The sequence below is a fragment of the Astatotilapia calliptera genome, chromosome 12 (assembly GCF_900246225.1).
Source record: "Astatotilapia calliptera chromosome 12, fAstCal1.2, whole genome shotgun sequence".
Lineage (NCBI taxonomy): Eukaryota > Metazoa > Chordata > Actinopteri > Cichliformes > Cichlidae > Astatotilapia > Astatotilapia calliptera.
In genome coordinates, this window is record NC_039313.1 from 22,395,344 (window position 1) to 22,419,575 (window position 24,232).

A 24,232-nucleotide genomic window follows, 5' to 3' on the forward strand; every position below is an offset into this window, starting at 1 on the left:
TCAATTACCCTGCCCTCAGAAATGATAAATAATGAGGAAAGCTTGTGGCTAAACAGATTTTCGAGAGCAAATCCAATATTTCACCTTGAAGCGAGTAGAGGAAACAGCTGAAGCAAAATGGATAGAGTAATGAGTCCCTGTTGTATCTTAATATGTCTAGGTGCATTGTACTGTATTTTCTTTCAGGAAGGGAGTTGGACTTCTAAGCTGTTAACTTTTCTTTCTTTCTTTATTCATTCATTTTTTGTAACCTTGTGTGTTTTATTATGTTTTTGACAAAAAAGAATTAGCTCACAACAAGTTATCACTCTTAAAAGTACATTACGGGAAAATCTCTCCACTAGATGTCAGTGGTTTGCAGACCCGTCAAATGAGAGTTTTTTTACCCTCAATTCAGGTGCATAATCCTTGCTACGGTAGCTGCTGTAGGACAGATAACTCTGGCTGTTGTTCATCTGCAGTGAGGCTGTCAGTCTGCAGTTTACCTCAGCTGTCAATATGAGTCTATGCCAATTTGCTCTCGAGGCTGTAAAACTTTGTGGAAGTAGTCCAATACGAGTCAGTGAGTCAGTGAATCTCACTTTTGTCCACTAACAGTGACACTGAGGTGATTTGTTAAGGATATCTTGAACTTTTCTATAGGTAAAGTGCTGCTGTTCTTTCCCCTGTTAGCTGCTGTTAGCCTCTGTTAGCCGACATTAGTAAAACTTTCTTTGAAGTTGCACTAACATTGTTGGACTCTGACACTTTCTCATACAATGTGAGAATGTGATCATACTATTTATAAGATTTTTAGGATATCTGAGCCTAACATTAGCTGGAATAATGTGAGCTTATAACCAGTTGTTTGTTTAGCTAGCTTGTTGTCAGCAGTCTGGCAGATGTGAGGATCGAATGTCTAATTTGCTCAAAAATAAGTAATTGTCATAATATTGGGAATAAATAAGTCTGTTTATAAAAGTTTTTGAGTATTACAGCCCTGAATTCAGTTCAGGAAATGAGGCTTTAAGTGAGGAAAAAAGAAGAGGATAAGATTTTATTTACTAACTCCAGTCAGTTCCCTCACCTGCTGTCTTTTTTTGTATTTTTGGACCCCCTTCCAAGATTAAAAAAATATAGGTAGGATCCTTCGTATCCTAAATCTGAAGTCCATACACAAATTGAAATTTGTACCATCTTCTCTAGCTACTTACATGAATCACGATTAGGTGGAACAACAATGTCTATCTTCCCCACTGTATTCAAGATCGCAGGGCAACATCATGGCTTCCACAGACCAGCAGTCATTCCTCACTAGTGAAATAATTTTAAATTTATGAGAATTCATCAGTTAGTTAGAATTCATAATTAAAAACGAATCAATGTATATTTAATTGTACAATATTATTATTAATTAGCCATAAGTGACAATAAAGTTGTTTAAACTGGGAAATTCTCAAGCTAATAATAATTTATATATGTATTAAAGTCACACTGTTTTCATGGTGTGAGCTGAGATTGGTTATTTCTACTTCCAACTGTGGTTAACATCACAATTAGTAATGAGTCTACATGACTTGAATGACAACACTGTGTACTCTTTGAGCTTGAATCAAAAAACATGAACACAGAGGCAGATTTCTTGGTTATTATTATAGACTCAAACAAATATTGTGGGTTTCTAAATTATAATAATAAAGCTAATTAAAACAGAACCATGAATATTAAACAACTAGGAAGATGGCAGAAATGTGATGGCCATGAGCCTGGTTTTTTTTTTCACCCTCTTTGTGTTTTTCTCTTTTCTCTTTTATGATTCCCTGTGTGTATCTCCCAATTTGTATGCATGCACCCTGCATGTCTCTTTTCAGGTAATTCCTCCAAATTTTTTATATATATTTATATTTTTCATTAAAATTGAACATTTTCTTCAGTCTACGTGCTTTTATATTTGGCTCCTCTTGCTTGAACAATGAACTAGATATGATAAACATTTGGTAAACAAAGTTATTTTATTTAGCAAACAAAACTCTGAGTTTCATTTGACTTCAAGCAAAGCATCATGTAACAGCTATGTGTAGCGTCAGCCAGTAGGCTGACCCCATTCACAGAGCACATGTTTATGCTGATGCTGGATGTTGATATTCTATTTATATCTTATTTATGTTTTTATGAAAAACATTCACATGCTTTAACAGACTCACACCACAATCAGACTCAATTTCATGATTCCTCATGTCGGCAGTTTTTAAATGAATGATGTTTAAGTAAACAAAATTAAGTACCTTGTAATGATAAAGAGGAAAATGACAAACAGTGGGATGAGTGAGGAAGTAAATCAAAAAGCTAATTAATGGAATTGACACGCAGTTCCATTAATTATCACTCAACCGAATAGTATTTCATACACACACACACACACACACACACACACACACACACACACACGCACTACAGTGATTTAAAACTTCATTTTTTAATGGCAATTTTCTTCAGTTACTTTTTCCTTTGCGGTATTTTTCAAGTTCAGTTCAGTTCAATTTTATTTTAAGCATGTGGCTTCACAATCATTACAAAATGTCATTCCATTCTTTTGTTTGTAAGTAAACACTTATTAGTCCCTACCTCCTCAAATCTTACCTCTCATTGATATAATTTTCTTTTAGCCTTCAATTAAACAAACAACATATGAAGCAAAAGTAAAGCAAGGACAAAACAAAACAAACAAACAAATAAACAAAACAAATAAAGTGGTAACGTTTGCAGATTCACAAATTATGAGACAAACAAACTAAAACACTATTACGAACAACATTACCGCCCTGGGTTAACCCTGTTTTCTTCATTCTTATATTTGTTAAAAATGTGTTTTTTATATTTCATTTTAAACTGGTTTATGTTGTTACTTTCTTTAATTTCTTCTGTTAGACTGATCCAGAATTTAATTCCTGCTATAGTGATAGACATACTTTTTAGAGTTGTTCTAGCACTTTGTATTTTTAAATTCCATTTCCCTCTTAAGTTATACCCCCTTCTCAGTTATTCTGTACTTCATACCATGATTAGTGAAATTTAATGCTGTTGTGACCTAAAGACAAGCAAAGACCCCTTATTCACACCCTCCCCTTTTTAAACTCTAATTACTAAATTTGAACCAAAATGGCATTACTCTTTGCATGTAATTGATTGACTCTTGACTCTCATATCGACATAGTTTTTTATTGTCATTATGATATCATAAATATGATTACCTTTTTAGCTTTAATTTTCTAACGTTTTTTACATCAGAAAGTGAAGCCAAGCCTGAGCAAAGGCTTGCAGCATTACTAGTATACTTTTTGATGTTTAACTGATTCCGATCTCCCATTATTGATCCCACCAGTCTGACAAGTGTTATTATTTTGTTTTGCAACATTCTTCAACGAACTCGCACAGAATTGTTGGGTAGCTTTGTATAATATTGCAACATCTCAACCTTGCTGTTGTGAATGTGTGCTATATAGATTAAATTAATATTTAATGGTATTTTGCCTATAGGAGGTGCAAGAACAACATAAACTGAAAATATCATAATTCAACTGTCATGAGCTTGATTTCATTTTTTTTAATCTAAAGCCAAACTAAAACCAATAATAAATCAGGATGACTTCATATAACCATAAACATGTGTGCATGTTTCAGTCACATTTTCTACTATTAAAGTAACAAATTTTGAGATTTGTGCAGCCTTGGCAGAAGTATGCATTTTCAGAATTTTTTAGATGTACTTAAAACAGGGAAGGCAGTTTTCTATCATCTCTAAAAACTCCAAACTAATCAAAGCCAGCACTTTTATATATTCTGGTCTCGCTTTTTCAATATATCAAACAAACCTATTTTCAAAAACAAGTAAGGCACTACTGATTTAAAGCTAAGGGGATTATGCAAAAAGCGTGTCTTTCTTGTACCTCCCAGTTATAAAACAAAGGAAGATACATCAGCAAAGAGAAAAGGAAAATGTGCAGTCTTCAGTGTTTGTAGATAGCTTTTGGCTAAAAAGAAAAAACCCCCGAAAAGGAACATAATCTGGAAATTTCTGTCAGAACTGAATGAAAGAATATGACTGAATTTTCAAGTGAGTGTAGCCTATAGCTCCAGCATTAAACAGAAATCCTTTTGTGTCAAGTAACGTCTATACTAATGCATGCTTCTCTGCAATGCATTTATTATTATATCGGTGTCTTTTAAGATCTGCACTGATTACTGATAGAGTGGCCATAGTAACTAGTGCATTAGAGAAGCTAAAGCTCTTCTGTTGAGGGCCAGGCTGTTTAATTAGTAAACCAAAGAGGAAATCAAACTGAACGCACAATCAATAGCTGTGGGGTGGTGCACTGAAAGTGTATACTTTAGCACACACAGCCAAAAAAACCACTGTATGCTGGACAGCTTAAACAACAAGCACCCAATTTATCCAAAGGCAAGGACAGATAACTGGTAGATGGCCAATGAGGAACGAGTAGCCCACTGCACATTTTTTAGGCCCTATTAAACTTATATTGCATTCTCTCCAGAACAGCTATTAACCTAACATTTCCAGTATTATTATTATTAGACACCAATCAGGAACCACAATCATTCAGTGTTCTGCATTCTCAGCCAGGACAGGTGGCTCATGTATGTCCAGTTATGAGCCAGTCTCTTTCTTGCATGTACAACATGCACACCTACACTAACAAATACTTGTGAGCAAGTAAACTATGAAGAGACCACCAGTAAAACATTTGTAACAACAAACCTAAAAAGACTTAAATCAACCTGATCTAGAATGGACATTTTAAAGACGCTAACAAAGGAAAAGTGGCTAAAGCTATCCAGCGCTCAGAGTCAGCCAGAAGCTAGCAGCCTCGGTATGAGCAAAGGATCAAGGATCAAATAAAAGGAAAAGGAAAATTATAGAAACGAGTAAATACAGAAGAATTGTGTGCCTGGTGAAGTTAGAAACATACTGGAAAATGATGTAACTGTGAATGTAGCTGACATTAGTTTTGTTGTACACATCTATTGCATATACACTGCTTTTGTTAGGTAATGATGGGTGTACAGAAACTCCAATAGTACAGTTTTCAGTTGTTTAAGTAAGAGAAAATCCTGCAACTTATGGCATTTCAGGAGCTGTTTAGTTTAGTTTAGTAAATTATTTTAATGTAAAAAATAATATTTTGGGTTAAAGAAAAGTAGATTTTTGTTGCCATATGCCATCATCATAATCATAATCAAAATCATAATCAACAAACCTGGCATGTTAACGCTGAAAAAAAATCGGAAATCAAAATCCCCTAAGAAATTTTAAATCTGGGCATTATTATAAATTCATCATTTTGTTAAGATCAGTGTTGTGATACCTGAAGAGATGGAAGCCAAACGGCTTGTGTCGGGGTGCCAGTTGGGTGCAACAGGTTCATATGGAGATAAGTCTTCCATGTCTTCATCTAAAACAACAGTAAGGATGAAAAAAAAAAGATTAGTTATTGCTCAAAAAGACCACAGCTCTACAATTAACTGAATCATCAGAAAATATACAACACATAGGAATTCATCTTACCCCCAATATCACAGAATATACACAAAATAAAGCAAGATTCAATCCATATCTCAAACTTTACTGACTCACACAAAGAACCACTAACAATAAACTCTTTTGATTTGAATTTAACAGATATTTGAAAGCATGACTTTGATTTAAATGTAGCATTATCCTTGAGCAATATATTTTTGACCAACAACAGTTTTAGACGTTTTTCATCCTCAACAATGATTATGTTTCTCAATACTCATCTTTTCCATGTATGGTCATATTTTCATATTCTGTTTGTGGATGTGCTAAAATAATTTGGGGAAGGAATGCAGTTAGGGGAATAACAGGAAACGAGCATATTCCTTCCTCGGTCACTTCAACTCAATGGACTATGCTTAAAGAGAGTTAATGAAAGGAAATGTTACTGCGTCCAACTGCCAAGAACATGTTTCCATTTCTGAGAATCTCTAAGATAAGGGAAAATTGATGTGCAGTAAATATCATAAGATAATGACAAATTGCTTCCAAGCTCCAAGAATGTTTACTTGTTTTGAATATTGTATAACAGAAAAAAGGTCTTTATCTTTGGTCATTCCCCTGTGGGGGTGGCTCAGTGCTTCAGCTCCTCTGCAATAAAGGACATTTCTCTTGCAAGATTGCATCTGTTGCTGTTTTAATTTTTACTTAATATATTTTCTGATTCTCCACGACAGGAAAAGAAATGTTTGTCATCATCACATTCTTTGCTTGTGGAGCATTTGTGCCTGCTTTGGTTTGATTTGGGAGAACAGCTGAAGGACTAAAGCATAAGCAATGCATCTTTCCTGTTAACAATGTGTTGGCTGAGCTGTTTTTATGAAAATAAATAAATAAATAAATGAATAAAAAATAAAATTAGCACTCAACTGACTGAGTCTCTCCCATGTGCCTGCTTCTCTGTAGGCCCTAATCCCACATTTAAAATTCATAGCCATTCAGTGTGATTGAGACAAACCCTCCAGTGTGTAATAGCTTTGCATTCGGATCCTAACAGAAACACAGTGAGGGTGTTATGAGGAAGGCTTGGGGGCCTGCTGCTACAAATGAGAAAATCCGTAACCTGTTGGTAAAAGACTACGCTTCTAGGACAACCAATCAGTAGATCCAATCAATAGATATGGTGCATTTTGTTTATCAGCACGCTCTTCGAGCATTTCAGGAAAATGTGATGCAATCTGAAAAAATACTTTCAGCTAACTGCTGTGATAATAGGTAAGACTATTGTAGAAAGCTGTGTGTGTGCGTGTATGCCTGTATGCCATATTATTGCTATTACTGAGGTATTTATGTATTCTTTGCACAGCAAATTATAATAAGCAATAAGCAATAATTCAAATGATGGTAACCAGAAGGTAAAGTGACACAGTGTTTATCACTGTTGCCTCACAGTGAGAAGGTCCTTTCCTCAAACCTGCCAGCTGCCTTGGACCTGTCTGGACTCTGGAGTCTTTGGAGTAGATATTTAGTCCAAATTTCAACATTTTAAATTGGCCGTAGGTGTAAATGTGAGTGTGAACGGTTGTCTTTCTCTCTGTGTTAGCACTGTGATGGACTGGCATCCTGTCCAAGGCATAAACCCACCTCTAACCCTGTGACAGTTGTGATAATCTCCAAACCCCTCGCTTGGATAAGTGGAAGACAATGAATGGATTGATGGTCAAGAAACTGTATGAATCGTTGGATAATAATAATCAGCAGACAGCAATACAACCATGATAACATTGGCTTTGTGATCATATCCATTGGCATGAAAGATAAATTTGTTAAACCCTCACCCCTTAGCAAAAATATGTGCACATGCACACAGATTAGCTAAATTTTAATAACAGGGAAAAGCTGAATTACTAATGGGATTTTTCCTCCATTTTTCTGCAGATTAAAGACCACCCCGACACAGACCAGTGCATATCTGCAGTCACTGCTTTCTATATATGTCTGCATGACCCCTCTTCATCGGAACTGGCAATCATAAGAAAAAAAGAGTAGCTCAGCCGGCCACTTTTGGAGCACACACAGCTATTGACATGTTGCTCAGTTCAGGATCTCACATTTGTTTGAGAGAAATAAAAAAGTGCTGGGGGACACACACAAAGAATAGAAAAGAAAAGATGCACAAAATTGCAGAGGAAGAAAGAAGCAGCACAATTGGGGGCAGAAAACCCTTTGAAAGACTAAACTACCTAAATCCTCAAAGTGTCCATACAGAAACACATATTCACTCTAAGATAGAAAGGAAGGTAGGTAGGTAGGTAGGTAGGTAGGTAGGTAGGTAGGTAGGTAGGTAGGTAGATAGATAGATAGATAGATAGATAGATAGATAGATAGATAGATAGATAGATAGATAGATAGATAGATAGATAGATAGATAGATAGATAGATAGATAGATAGATAGATAGATAGATAGATAGATAGATAGATAGATAACATGGAGATAGAGAAATCTAAGTTCTGCTTTCTGATGTACTGTATTGTGTTTTTTATCCACAGTTGCATCACTCACAACTCTGTTCATGCTTGTCCTTACATTTCTATCAAGACAGAAGGACTCGGGAGGTTCCAGAACTTGAGATCTCGCAGTATGTCTAATTACAACAATTACCTTCAAAAGCTATAATGCTCTGAAGCCTTTCAAGAGTTCAAGACTACCACCTACACAGCAAACAACCACCTTTACCACCCTTCCATGTTTTTTTAGCAGCACCTACCGCTATTGTGCATTTAAAAAAAAGAAGAAAAAAGAAGGAAATAATGTACAGAAAAATCGAATGCTTTGCACTGAACAGAGCCAAATGGAAAAAGGCATGTTCTATCTTTTGCCACAAGCAAACAACTTGTTATTAGGTTGCTTACTATTTTGTTCAGGCAGCTTCTTACACTGTAGGAAAGCTTCACAGGCAGCCGAGAGTCAAGCCATTTTAGGCACGTTAAATTTTACAGTGTGTCTGTGCAGTGTGTACTGTACTGATCCTATAAGGGCACTCACAAAGATCAAGATCCACCAAGGTCAATACCCTATTGTGCATTTTTAAAAGCGATCTGAATCTACGCCTAAATTTAGTAGGATCCTCTTCGGCTTATGCTCTACGTTCATGGCTCATTAAATTCACTTTGACAGGTTTGTGTAATCCTACTAGGAACAAACAGACAGAAAGATGGCTCTGATCGCATACATCCACCTCAGCTTTTGCCTTGGTGGAAGAATAATGTGAACCCACAACAGTAGCTGCAGCTAATGGATGGTACAAGCCGTACTAAATCATAAAACTGCAAAACACAATATAATCTCACACACACCCTTAGGACTGAGAAATCCCACAGCAGGAGGCCTTGTTGTACTTAAAGAAAACTGCTCTTTGACAGTCACCCTGGACCCAATTACGCATTCATCAAGTAATAGAAAATTCCTCCCAGCTGTTTAGTGATCAGATGTTTTTTAGCCGCAGGGCAACAAGTTATCGCTGTAATTAAGCCTCCGTTTGACTTCATTTGCTCTGACAGGATGGAGCATGAAAGACAATCAGCCCTTCCCTAGTTACAGCATGAGAAAAATAATGCCTTCCGGTGGGTTCACAGGGCTGTTAGCTGCCATAAGGGGTCTTACAAAGCTATTAGGTACCATCACTCTTTCTTTTCATATGCATTATCAATGAAGTTGAACTCTTGAGGTGGAAACTATCCTATGGTTTTTTCGTGACATTCTTGGCAAATGGTTTATGGCCAGAAGCTAGAAGTCGTTCACCATCTGTTTTTAATGGTTTCCCTTTAGTTATTGTCCATCAGTTTAATATTCATTTCACCTTGTTCTCTGTTTGTGTTGCAGGAAACACCCATTTACACTGCACACATATTATCTCCCACTCATATAATAAGAATATGCAACAAAACGATATCTTAGACTAATTGCAAACTCATTGCACGGCCTGGAGCACAGCTGGACGTCTTCTGCAGAGCTCTGCAGGCTGCTGCACATGCTCAGCTTGCATGTAACCAAGCCTCTGCTGTCAGAGCTTGAAAAGTTTGTAAATGAGCTGTCTGTGGAGTTTAGGCGTGCCAGCCTGGGCTCCTTTCATATCTTAGAGAATACTTTTATAAATTAATAAGAAAAAACACCTTTTTAAATCACATTATAATAAAATGCATTAATATTTCCTCCTATTATGTGTTCATCTCGACAAAGACAAGTTGTACCACAAACGCATTTTTTAAAAATTGCACTTAACAAAACAAAAGTTGAAGGGTATATTCTGTTAACAGCTCAGCTTTTGAAGTTATATTGACATTTTAAACTCAATTTCAAACCATACAAATAGAATATTGGTATTAGCTCAGAATAATATTTCAAGTCACAATTTCAATCCAGCATGGCGTGTTGGGCAAATATAGCTAAAAAAGGAGAGGAAAAAAAACGAATGTTGAGTTTTTTCAGCCCTTCCTTTGGCTATGTGAATGCAATGTTGATTAAAAAAAAAAAAAAAAAAAGCGTTCCACTCTCACGTACCTAAATCATCCCTATGCTTGGCGCCAGGTGCTAAATGTTGAATATTGATAGGGAAAAACAGTGACTAATCCTTTCACACACTTTGTAGGTGATACAAGTTCCAATTTTACAATAGTAAGACTTAAATACTCAATATGAAGCAACATAAATACTTACTGTAAAGATATTTAGAGCTGCTGTATAGACAATCTGGTTATTAAGTAAGGTATGGCTATATAAAACATACGACTCGTTTCTTCTGCTTTAAATTCCTCTATATGGAAAATAGAGGGAAAAACGCAAGTAGCTATTTTATGAGCAGAGTTAAAGGCGAGCGATAGAGAGAAAAAGAGGCCTTGTAGTTGACTTCTATGATGCGCATTCATTCAGCACCTCTGTGAACCTTTCTGCAGGAGTGAGTCTTAATGCCCACATCATGACAGTATTCAAAGAGCAGAAAGCCCCGCCACTCACTCCCGCCTCTGATAGAGAACCTAGAGAACTCACTCCGCTATAAAAGGCTAATCTAAACCCCACTACCCGGCCCTCATTTCAGCTGCACTGTCACACTCTATACTAGGCTCAAAGTGAATGGGAGTAATTTTCGGCCAGTTCACCTTACAGTATAGAAAATCATTAGACAGATTTACCAGGACAAACAGTGCCTGTTTTGTCATCCTATTTTACTGATCCCTTTCACATTTGGGGATGAAAGATGCTAGGGGAGAAGGAAGGATGAAAAGGACAAGGAGGGGAAGCTGTGAAAGACCGTATTGATCACACACAGGATCTATTGACAGGTCCCTTCCTCTGATGATGAAGCGGCTACCTAGTGAGTACCGTATGGGTCTCCAGCTCAGGGAGGGAGAAAGCAAAGAGGACACATTCAGCATGCAAGAGCCTGCTCGCCGTATACCCTGACATGCAGGGCAGGCTGGAAAAATGTTCTGCTTATGACAGTGGATGGCTAAGGTAATGGCCAGTGACTGCCACCATTGCTCATAGTAATGATGGTTTCACCCAGGAATACTGTGTACCTTTGCAACCGCCACCCCCCTTCCTCCTGTAGCACCCTCCATGACGCTCTCTCTCTTCTTCTCACTCCTTTTCCGTTTCTCTCTTAAGTTTCCTTGCCCCCTCATCATTTATCTACCATCCCGTCCTCGCTTCTTGCCCTCGCCTCCTGTCTTTTCTCTTGCTCTCTCCATTACTCCTCTTCACCACCGAAGTCTACCATGATGTCCACGGCATTCTCACACTGTCCATTTCGTGTAACGTCCCGCAGCATTAGGGGCCGCCCTGTGGCATTAGAATGATGTAGCGACATATTAAGCAAGTGACCTTTGCAATGCTGACGTTCATAAAAGTGGAGAAAATAAATCACTCCGCAAAATTGCGGCATTCTCGTCATTTCATGTAAAGACTCCTCTCACAATGAGCTGGAACAAACTAATGGAGCACTCCTTCCTCTCACTGAAGAGAAAGTTAGCTAATTAAATTGCTATGAATGATATTCACAAAGGCTCCTGCTTTGAGGGCCAGGGCGTGATTTCACAGCTGAGGCTGGGGAAAAAATGTGTATGTTAGAGGTATGGAACTTATTGTTTAAATCTTCAATTGTGCAATATTCACACGAGCCCCGGAGCATAATTGAGAGCCACCTATGCAATATTCCCCTGTGTAGCAGCCAACAGTTCTTTCTTAATTACTTCTTTTATGGATTCAAGAGTCCTGCACAGATTCACTCGCCTTGCACTGACACGGGCCCATTCAGAGCAGAATCCATCCATTATCCATTAAGGACAGTTGCACTGATGCATTGAATTCAGCTGCCATCTTCTGTGAGAAAACACAATTAACATGACACCATTTACCCTACCACTGAAAAAAGATTTTCAAGATTTTAAAACAAATGGAGGCAGACTAGAATAATGGGAGATGTGGCCCCACATTCTAGCTTCATGGCCTTGTTATTCCACCACATTCACAAGGGTAAGGACATGGTGTGAAATGTAAAATGTTTCAGAAGTGTAGTTAAACACCTGCTGAGATGTGTCAGCTTGCTGATATTTCAAGAAGACACATCAAGCAGCACTAGATGACGGTTATGAATCATACTGCTGTCACTTTGTCGAGGCGCTTTGTATGTTTTCTCAGCCTCGGCACACTTTTTTCTCACGCATTGTCAACTTTGAAACACTGGTCACACTCACTTGGATTGTAATTTACAGTCACATCTCATGGACACAGAACATACTTCAGCTTGACGGCCTTTCCGTCAGGCTATCTCATGGTGAGTCTGGGTTTGACTTGGTCAATGTTTAACTTTAAAGTCTCTGGGTATAGTGTCAAATACGTTGACATTTTCAGTTTTAAGGCTGACAGAGCTATGTGAGAGAAGTGCGAAAGGGTGGATGTCGCACAGTTTAACACTGAGGGCTAAAGCATGAACCCCATCATCAGTCTGAAATATGTGGCAGCACAAACCAGACATTACACTTACTGACTGTTGTTGCTTGGCTACTGGTTAACTAAAAAAACAAACCAAAACATCCAATATTCCCTTATTGTCCTCAATGAATCCAAGGTGAACACATAGCAGCTGGTGTTTTCTTTCTTTTTTCTTTGTTAGTGAGTCTACATCGTTATTATAGAAAAAAAACATCATCACGCAGATACATATTTTTGAATGTTTGAACAACAGAGGAGAAGCATCAAATATCACCCACAGTAACACTTATTAGACAAAAAGTACTATCACTGGCTACCATCTGGATTTCCAGGATTCCTGCCACGATCCAGAGCCGCACCAACATTTGATGGCTTCAACTGTCAGTGATGAAAAACGTGACCTTCGTTGAGAAGCTTGTTTTCTCCCACACAAACCAAGGTCTTTTGATGGCTTTGCCTCTGCACATTTTACAGATAACTGAAGGACTTAGGTAACACAAGAAACAACATTACTGTGTCAAGTTTGAGGACCAGTTATGCTATTCCCTAAATATGATATGATTACTGACAATAAAGTCCTAAAATTTCTCAAATTTCCTAAAATTTTAGGAACCGTCGTGAACACGCTTTCACTATGAATCTTGGAAGTTATTAAATATGTAGTCAAAGGAGCTTGCAAAGAAAAGCGTCTGGACTTCTTTAAGTTACTTGAAGACGTTTCACCTCTCATCCGAGAAGCTCTCTTCAGTTCTAAGGTCAAATGGTGGGGAGTCCCAGATTTAAACCTAGTGGGAGTATCCCCCCACATCATCACGCAGATACATATTTTTTGAATGTTTGAACAACAGAGGAGAAGCATCAAATATCACCCACAGTAACACTTATTAGACAAAAAGTACTATCACTGGCTACCATCTGGATTTCCACGATTTCTGCCACGATCCAGAGCCGCACCTAGTGGGGGGATACTCCCACTAGGTTTAAATCTGGGACTCCCCACCATTTGACCTTAGAACTGAAGAAGCTTCTCGGATGAGAGGTGAAACGTCTTCAACTAACTTAAAGAAGTCCAGACGCTTTTCTTTGCAAGCTCCTTTGACTGCGATGACCTGGATGACTGAGAACCTTCACAGACATATTAAATATGTATCACAAATCTAATATCTGAATCTGCAGCAGCTTTACTGTACAAGATTTTTGAGTTTAATGAAAAGTCCAATGTAGTCAAACAAAATAATCTTCAATACAAGAGATAGGCAGTTATGAAACCAGATGTAGAGGGCAGTAAAAGCCCCAAACTGTCAGCACTGTAAGAGATTTGTTGAAAATAAGCACTATGTATCAGTGCTTGCTGTTGTTGTAATTAATGAGGTCTACATTCTTTATGCTGATGCCAATACTAATTTCTCAGGGAGGTGCAAACACACACACACTTTTAGAGGCATATTTGTTTTCTTTTGTTTGTTAAGCCACTTGACATTGACCTATGAATCATAGAAAACTCACCTCACTTATGCGATGAAGCAGTGCTGTGTCTACGCACAACAGATAACTTAGCAAAGAACCAGTTTTTAGACACTTCATTACTAGCAGCCTGTCACAAAAACACACAGTTTGTTCCCATCTCTTTACCCGAATCTACATCAATGTCAAAGATAACACAGTTTAACAGACATAAAATTATATTTTGGTTACAAAAGTACAGAAATTCTGTCTTGCCTGATTTCCACTTCCTACACTGTATAGTGTATATTATCTTTACACTAGACTGTATACAGATGGCATAGGGGTGTAATTCAGTGAATTAATCTAAGCATCATGAGCTTAAATGCAAATTAGTCTACTACATTTGATGTAACCCAATACTGGCCATAAGGACCACAGCCACTGTGCACCATAAAAATAAAATAAATAATAATAATGGATTGCATTTATATAGAGCTTTTCGGGAGCCCTCAAAGCGCTTTACAATACCACTATTCATTCACTCTCACATTCACACATTGGTGGAGGCAAGCTACAGTTGTAGCCACAGCTGCCCTGGGGCAGACTGACAGAGGCGAGGCTGCCATATCGCGCCATCGGCCCCTCTGGCCAACACCAGTAGGCGGTAGGTGAAGTGTCTTGCCCAAGGACACAACGACCGAGACTGTCTGAGCCGGGGCTCGGACCGGCAACCTAAAGTCATAATAAATTAGAGAATAAGCTGAAATACACAGAATCAGTCCCCTGAAAGTCAAAGTGCTTAACAGTTAGAAAGTTAAAATTCACACAGAAGAAGAAGTTTCAAAGCTGGAAAGTAGCTGAATATCTTTTAAACATACATTAGAAAAAGCTGACTAATGACAAAAATAATGACAAAAAATCTGAATGAATATTGAAAGCTCATATTCTTTAACCACTTGAAGAGTGGAATTATGTGTTTTAAATGTCTAAACTCAGGAATCTCAAATAAAAAACAGAATATTTGTCTGTTGTGTGTGTGTGTGTGTGTCTGTGTGTGTGTGTGTGTGTCTGTGTGTGTGTGTGTGTGTGTGTGTGTGTGTGTGTGTGTGTGTGTGTGTGTGTGTGAGTGACTGCGCACACTCTCACACAACTTTTTCTTTTTTACATTGTTTTCAACAATTGACTTAACAGGTAGCTACCATAATTGTTAATCCATCTAAGACCTACGTGTAAACCATCCACACAAAATACAGTTTAGGCCAGCGGTCCCCAACCCCCGGGCCTTGGACCGGTACCGGTCCGTGAGTCGTTTGGTACCGGGCCGCGAGAGTTGAGGCTCAGGTGTGAAATGTATGGTTTTCAGCGTTATTTTGTTATCGTTTTTATCGTTAACTCGGTTTTCCTGGGTCTTTTCACGTGTTTTATGAATAAATCTTCTTTTTTTCGGTACCGGTACTAGTTTTATTTTGTTGTATTTATCCGCGACACCTTAAAGGCAGGTCCGTGAAAATATTGTCGGGCATAAACTGGTTCGTGGTGCAAAAAAGGTTGGGGACCGCTGGTTTAGGCCATAAGTATCTGGACAGATAAAAACGCACCATTTTATCTTATGTTATGTTTTCATCATCTCTTCGTTAGTCTTCATTATCTGTATGAAGACACGTTGGTTTCAGTGGTTTGAGCTCCATTTCGTCTCACATTGGTACAAATTCTTACATATTAGCATATCTTGGACAAGACTAGATATGCTGCTAGTTAAAGAGATTTCTAAAAAGATGAGATTATAAAGCATGACTGGGCCTCATATATTTCAGTCAAAGCATCTTCTGACTATTGAATTCAGAGTTCTTTAACCTGATCTCTGTCCATTTAGATCCAAGGTAGCTGCATACAGCCCAGCTTTGATCTCAAGTGTTACAATGGCCTTTCTTTAAAAGTAAAGAGGTAAACAGTCACATTTAATAACCAAAACATGAAAAGCATGAAAATGCTTTAAGATGTAAGTGCAATTTCAAAAGTATGTCTTTGCCTGCGAAATAACGTCGCAGCACACACATTTAATAGATTACAGAGTTTCAAAAGTGTGGATGCTGGGCAGGCACACTGTTTTCATGCTGAAGTCTTTTTCTCTTTGACTTCATAATCTGCCATTCTAGAAAGAGACGTTCACATGTTTGTGTCTTCATCTCAGTAACACACATATGCATGGATGAAATGATTTTTATCTATTTCGTACACTTTCCCAGCAGCAGCATCTCTTCATTATCTTTATGTCTGCAGACATGCTTCTTTCAGTGGTTTGAGGTCTGTTTTCTCTCACACACACAGATATTTTCCACACACATCAAAAAGGTTTTTCACATATCAGCGATTTGTGTGTTTGTGTGTGTATGCTTAAGTTTTGTCCACACATTCATGTGTTGTAGAGGCTAAATTTTAATAAGTTTAGTGGTTCTGTGACTTTGATGCTGAAATTTGCATTTGGTGGTTTATGGTTTCCTGAGGACTAACTGACAGCTGAGAGTGAAACAAAACAATTTTTAGTAGATTTTAAGAATGTAAGACAAATGCAAACCAGGTAGTTTGCTTGATATTTCAAATAAAGTCTACAAGGAAATACCAAAACTCCAAAAGTGTGGGTATATGGGCTCATTAATAGTTGCTGCCATTCAAGTTGAACAAATCTCCAGCCACTTTCTGCCATGGCCTGCCTAGAAGCTCACTGGGCAACAGTAGCTCTACTAGGATCACACGTTCTTTGAGACATGTTGTTTCTCACCAATTCACCTATTTGTCTGCCTATGCCTGGCCACCATACTGCTTCTCAGGCATGACCATTGGGATGACCAATTTGGAGTCTTTTAGCAACAAACCATAATGGACAGTGAGTAAAGCCCTTCCTGGCTAATATGCTTTTGCTGGGCCTGAGTGTTGATTGCTGTCTGGTCAGCCTCTCTGGCACAAGGACACGATCTCTGCACAAACGATGTCTTCTTTGAGCTATTCTCTCAGGTTTGTAGGTATTGCTCTGGTATTTTAACACCAACAAAGTGATTCCCAAAGAGCCAAAAACCTGACATATATATCGACATGTTGTGCGGGTTAGGGTTAGTTACAACAGTGACAGTCAAAGATCCCAAACATACTGTCAATGCAGTAAAAACATACTTGGAAAGAAAAAGAAAACTCACAAGTGAACACTATCAGTCATGGATTGGGCTCCCCAAAAATCTGGATCTGAACATTATTGACGCAGTATGGGATCCTCTTGACAGAGAATGAAACAAAATGCAACCTGCATCCAAAAAAGCTGTGAATGTCCTTCAAGAAGCCAGGATATCTATTTTTGAAGACTACGTAAAGAAATAAATGACAAAAAAAAAGCTTGCCAAAGAGAGTTCAGGCTGTGTTGACAAATAAAGGTCGTCATACCAAATATAGACTTTCAAGCTTGTTAGAATTGTAAAAACTCTGCTTTTGCCACTGTATTTCAAGTATGTCTGCATGTTTCGATAAATCCCAGCACCTATTTCCCATTTTCCAAGCAGTTCCATATCAGAGAACCTGTTGGTAAGGTAGACCAACTCACTCATATAGCTGATAAGCAATAATACTGCTATGATCTATAAAGTACAAAGATAAAACATTTCCTTTCAAGGCATTTACAAGCATTAGAAAATGCAACTGACTCAACAGAGTGAACAAAAAGCTTTTTGGTTACAAATATGTTTTATTCTGGTGAGCAGTAGAGGAAAAAAACTCTTTGTTCTAAGTTAACCTTTTCAAAGCAGTTACTTACTGTAGATGTAACTAAATACATCCCTGGAATTACTTCACAGACACTCGTATGGAGGGCTAAAGTAAGTAGAGGGTCACAGATCCTAGGCTGTGCATCAAACCACTGTCAGGTATTGGGATCACGAAACAGTCTTTTGTGACTTAAGACCACACATTTAATTTTAAATTATATATATATAATTATATTTATATATTTACAATGATATATTGACAAGAGGTCTTTACTCCCAGAAAGCTGGGATAGTGGGTTAACCTTGCCTGAGGCAGTGAAGTATCTGTGGGAGGTTTGTGAAAGGAGAGCAGGATGTTGTGTCAATCCCAGTCCATCCTTGGTCCTCATCAGCTTTCTCTTCACTGACAAAGTGGTTTAGCTCTCAAGCCTGCAGGCCAAGTTCATGTCCCTGGCTAACACAGTTCATGCAAAACATAGCAAATTCTAGCTACAATAAGATTTCTTTATCGATTCCTACACTTTCTGAGATATATATATTGACCTTTGTGTATTGACAAAGTATTAAACACATTCTCTATGCCGTATCCATGCTCGTCACATCAGTAGAAATTACACAGCACTTTAAAAATCTCATCTCTCTTCCTGTTGGCCATTCATATCCTTTGACCTTGTCTGGCTACATTTCTTTGAATCCAAGTCCATTTCTATTCAGATGTTTCTCTCTTCTCCAATTGTCTCTCCGTATTAATGCAGCAAAGAAATTTTCCAAAGCTACAAACCATCCTGTTTTATCCACACAGTTTTTAAGTGGTTTAGCACCACTTCATGAGGGTCTGCTGGGATTCAGCTTTTCATGTTTGTTTCCAGAGATGGATGTTGTACACAGATTGTTTCCAGTTAACAAAAGCCTGCTTGACTGCACAGTGGATCGTGATTAGATTAAAGCTGCACTGTAAGAGCTTTTTGTTTGTGTTAAAGCAGGTTTTATCTCTAAGGGTGACAGGACCAAAATGGGTCACCGCTGAAAGTATTCTTCAGATGCACATGCTCTGTGAAGGACACACTGGAGGCACGGGAGGTCTCTATTCTTGACAGCCCAGGCAACTTACATGACGCATTCAAACCCATTGACTGGTGCGGCTATTTTTTGGGGAAAGGAGAAGGTGGGGGCATAAATGAGGCGCAGTGGGAGAACAGAAAGATCATTACATTTAGAAAAAGAGAAGAAGACAGGAAGCGAGACACAGGGCCTGAGGAACATCCATGTCATCACATTTCCCTTGAACTCATGTCAGGGACCTTCTGCTGCCACAAGTCTGATGAAGTGTAACTGGCGCTATGAGTAGTCAGCCTGGCGAATCACTTCACAGATCACCACACAAAAGCCCAAAATGCTCAAAGCTCGGAGACTTTGAAATGTCTCCATCATTACCCCACGTGTCAAAACAGCTGAGTACATTATGTGCTGCATGCTTACATGGACGCTTGGAATCTGCCAAATAGACTTTGATCACATGTATTAACAAATGTCACACTTGGGTTAGGGTTCCCCTTTAGGGTGATCTCTAGGGTGGTGCATCTCCAGCAGACAGATTTGTCCTAATATAAGGCTTGCGTGGTTTTTACCCTTGATGTGGAATGAGAAACACACTTTTAGTGACACTGGACTAGAAAAGCACATACGAAACTTTGAGTATATGGTAACTGATATAATCTGAGAGGGTATTAAGCTTCTGCACGCGTTCGGCCTCTTTTCTTATGTTTTAAGAAATTAATTCTGTATGTAAACTTTGGTCAATTGCAGAAATCTTCAAATCAGATCTGTTGAAGTATTGTACAGAGGGAAAATGACCAAACAAGAACTAAGGCATGGCAGTAAAATGGGTAAACTGGAGGACATTCTGGTACTTTGAGTCTTAAGTGATGTAAGTGATGTTTTTTTAAATTTTGTCCAATCACACTGGCGTTGGCCTGAGAGGGGAAAGATGTAGGTAGGGCTCTCTGATTTTATATTCTGGTGTGGATTGTTTTTCTATGTTCTATTTCTGTGTATCACAACTTTAAAGCTTTAGGTGTAGGATATCTCAAATCAAAATCCAGGAAGCTTGTCTTAAAAAAGGGTTTCAACAAATCAGCCTTTGAGTGTGATTTTATGTCCCACAAAAGTGGACACATAAGGCCCACTGTGCTATATGACTGTAAAGTAATTACAAGGTAAAATGGAACACTTTAGGTGAAAACCAATAAGTCTACCATAACATGTCCATCTAATGTAATTCCATTATAGCTCCATTACATCTGAGAGGGTGTGGAAAGTAGGAAAGCATATATTTTTCATCAGGGGCTTCTGGGTATCCCTGTAAGAGGGCGCTGGGGAATAGGGCATCAACAGTGGGTGTGGTTACTTCTTGTCTTTGCTCGGAAAACAAACTAACTGGTACTCGACGTCAGTAGATTCATAAAAAAATACATGTCAGAATCCTCTAGACTGTGAGTCACATATATAGCTATCAATGAAAGTATGCTGCATATCTGTCAAAGGATAATAAACAGCTGCTTTTACTTGCATCTTGCTGTACATGACCACAGAGCTCACGCAAAAGAACTGAAGGAGGGATAAGAGGGGCACTGTGGACCTTTATTATATTGCTCACAAAATGTACAGTTAAAATTTGGTAGCATGAATTTTGTGAGACCTTGAAAGCACCTGCCTCCTACCTTCATTGCGTCCCATGTTTATAGACCAGTAGATCTGTAGACACTGCTGCTCCGTCTTCAAGGACCTCTTGCAACGGCAGTTATACAGAGGGCTAACCAGCAGCACTTCCAGAGCAGCCTGGCACTCCCTGTTGTTATCTAGCATGGCATCTTTCTCCTTACCCACAAGGCACTGGCGCATAACTCGGTACCAAGAGCTGCACTGAGGGTCCTGGTTACACATTTCACTTGCCTCGATGCAGTTCACCCATTCTGGCTGAGCTCCAGGCCCAGATTTGATGCTTGAAGATCCTGGAGCACTGTTAGCCAAAGACACGGGCAAAGCTGAGGGAACACCCCAGGAACCTGCTGCCTCATCTATGTGGAGAGAAAGAAAAATATGTGGTGGTAAAAACTGAATGGTGACTGAGAAACTGCAAATTAATGTTTGGGGGTTTAGTGTTTTATGTGTGCTAGTATCTGTCTATCTTCATGCTTTATCCTCTGTTCCATTTATGCAACAAGTTGTATGTGGGAACAAACCAGATTTGCAGCCTATTATAGGCCCATACCTGCCCAGGCATCTTTTAGCAAGCCAGTTAGTTATTCCTCCGGTGCACATTGCTCATACACTCCTCTATGCAGTGTTTTGCTATGTCTCGTTTACTTTATAGCGGGTTATTTAGGTGCTTACCGAGACAGGTTTTTGGTGCATTTAATGCAGCAAAAGAGAACTAGACTCAGATTCTTATTAAATCTAACCAAAGGTATATCCGATCACTGAATAATATCTAATTATATCATGCCAAGGACTACGCTTAATTTGCATCTAGGTGAGCAGAAAATGAGCTTACACAGAGTAAACAGTAATCCACAGAGCAAGACTCCAGTGTTGCCATTTGACAAGAGTTTGAGATTGAAATGCACCTTCACACACGAAGCTAAGTACACAGAGTTCTGGTGAAATGACAAGAGAGACCCCTTGTGGGGATGTTGTGCATTTAGATCAGGAGAAGAAGAGCATCAGCCGGAGAGCAGCGGGTCAGAAAAGACATACATAAAGTTAAACGTTAAATTATTGTGGGGCTGTCAGTCAGCCCGTCAGGGATGTCATTTAAATGCGAATGCATGCGTTTGGGGGAACATACTGATAATGCTAATGTGATCATAATGATGGCGATGACGATTTGTGGTGGTGGATTCCGTCATGTTCAACCAACTAGCAAAAATAATATATATATATATATTAATCTTGTGCAATATTTTTGGCTGACTGAAAGCTATGTTTTCTCGTTACAATAATGAGCTCTTCTTTCACTGTGGAAGCTCTGAGTGTGTTATGTGGGCTGCAAACGACTCACTCGCATAGACCAAGTTCGGTTTGTAGCTTTGGGTGAAAATCGAACATAGTCTAATCAAAATCAAACCCAATATAAGAAGAAAGCCATCAGATGCCAGCTATACATAATTCATCTTTATTTTTATTTTTAAAGAGTTGATTACCTGCTATTCTACAACAACTCCATTATTAATATTTTTTTAAAGTGGTAAAATAACACAGTTGTGTACATCATCACTAATGTCCTAATGTGCACGGCTGAGAGTGATTCTCAAATGGAACTTCTTACCTGGGAGCAGAACAAGGGTGCAGACGCACATCCACACAGTGACAGACTTCATTTTGGACTCAGCCGCAAGAAGGATGAGTTGTGCTAGAATTACACGAATATTTCCACCTTTTCAAGGATTAACTCCCCTCTCCGGATCCGTGACCCAGGCGCAGGATAACTGTAAAAAACCCTCATTCAAATTTTAAAAGAAACATGCAGCTCCGAAAATATCCTCGAATCCCCCAAAAAGTAATCCACAATTTTATTTTATATCTTAATAATGAACTAATCACGACAAAGGAAAGAATTCCTTGACACTGGGAAAAAAAGATCAAATGGCAATCAAACAAGCAGTCAATCCGTAAGAGCAGTTATTCAGGGTCCGTCTGCGCTGCGTTCATACCGACAAACTACTGAGACTTGATCTCTCCGCATTATAAGAGCTGCCCGCTCCAGTTGGCCCTTGTAGACAAATTGTCCCTAAAACAGTCCTTAAACTGGCGCAAAGCGGTCTGTGATAGCTATGTCAGTATCTCTAAGGAGGCAGAAGAACTCATCTGAAAGTGCTACAAAACGCTGACTGGTTTTTTTTGCCCCCTCACCGGTGGTTCCCTCAAAAAGCTGCGCGCTCAAGAAGGGAGGGAACGCTTCTTTTCCACTGACTGCATGCGTGTCGAGGCATCGCAGCACTTTATAAAGCGGGGGCTCCCGTGGACCAGCAGAGGGCGCTGCTGGTGAGTGATTTCAGTGGAAGGCACGCGGTCATAGAGGACCATAATTAATGTTATCCCACAGAGCAATCATCAATATTCCTTTAACCTCTGGTCCACGGTATGTGAAATTATAGGGACCTCACCTGAGCTGTGTGGTATGTCTTTGATTCCACGTGGTGCTACAGGCCCCGGTGTTTAAAAGCGTATGCTTTTAATGCAACAATGAATGTGTTTCATAATATCCCTCTTACATGAATACCATCTTCTTTCCATAAGAGATTCTTTACAGTTCTGTTCAATGTGCAGCTGAAGGGAAGCGAGGCCAAAACTGCAACTGATCAAGGAAAGAATTATGAAGGAATAATAAATACCTTGGCTTTTTTCAATCACAGTAAGGCAGCCAGCACACAGGGAATGCTTTATTCAAGAATTTTTGCAAGGTCACCAGGACAATTAATTTTTTTGGCTGACATCTAGGCTTGGGTTCTACAAACCACAGAAATTTGAGGTCTGATTTTTAGGATTTGGGATCAAAGGGTGGACGCTGCAATGATGATGAGAATGTCGCCATTCATTTCAACACTTCACACCATATCTGGGTTTTTTCCGGAGAAAGATTTGAAAGGGAAAATAACCACAATGTCTCGTATTATAGTCATGCTCTGAGGAAATAGCTAAGCGCACAAGCAGCAGAATCTGCCATTTTACAAAGTGGCTTCACATTAAATAAAATGACTTTGTTGTGCATCATCGCCTAAATAGTGCCCATAATGTCATAAATCTTTACAAATCTTGAAAACAAAGTCTCTATTTAGAGGTTGTGACAGTGACAAACTGCAAGGCCACTGGCTCATAATGATGTCTGACTGTCAGCCCAGGCTTTCATCCAAGAGGGAAAACAGCTTGCCGTTATAATGGCAACATCAGCCTCATTCTGCCTATATCGGCCCAGGCTTATTCTCATTTCTCGAGTATGAAGTCGCTGTCATTATGAGGACACTGTAAAGCATCATCCACCATCATGAGTATCCAGAAACTGTCCTGAATTAGAGCTGCAGTGGCTGCTGGAGACTATTCCTCAAATGTTTTTTAAGTGGAAGTGTATATTTCACCTGAAAATGGCAACCTTTTGCCTTTCGTGCATCTATTTCAAATACCAGAGCAATTTCATCCATTTATTTTAGCAGTGATTTCTCACCGAAGATCGCATGCATAAACTGGATGAAGGCTACAGTTGCTTGAGTAGCAGGCTCGCGAGGATGAAGGCATTTATAATAAAACAAAAAAGGCATGAAATCAAGAAAGAAACATTAGCAGTGGATGCACTGAATAAAAAAACAAACGTGAAGTCTTATTGAGGCTTCATATTATGTCTATCCACAATAGTGCAATGTGGATAAATCCTCCCCTCGCTTTCTTTTTTTCTTCTTCTTCTTGACGTTGCATGATTCAGCTCCTCTAGGGGTATTTAATTGCTCCATTCTGACTTCATAAGGCATTTGCAATTTAAT

At 38.9% G+C, this 24,232-nt stretch overlaps 1 protein-coding gene across 2 annotated transcripts in view; it reads right to left on the reverse strand.

Annotated features, from left to right (window-relative positions):
• The window catches only part of LOC113033288 (GDNF family receptor alpha-2-like), a 67,358-nt gene extending 44,697 nt beyond the window's left edge, over positions 1-22,661 (reverse strand). For both annotated transcript variants that reach the window (XM_026186958.1, XM_026186957.1), the window contains exons 1-3: positions 22,027-22,661; positions 20,420-20,776; positions 5,364-5,450 (exon numbers count right to left, since the gene is read on the reverse strand). In XM_026186958.1, the coding sequence (XP_026042743.1) occupies positions 5,364-5,450; positions 20,420-20,776; positions 22,027-22,078 (496 nt within the window). In that variant the 5' untranslated portion in view covers positions 22,079-22,661. The remainder of the gene's footprint in view (positions 1-5,363; positions 5,451-20,419; positions 20,777-22,026) is intronic.
• Between the last annotated feature and the right edge of the window lie 1,571 nt (positions 22,662-24,232).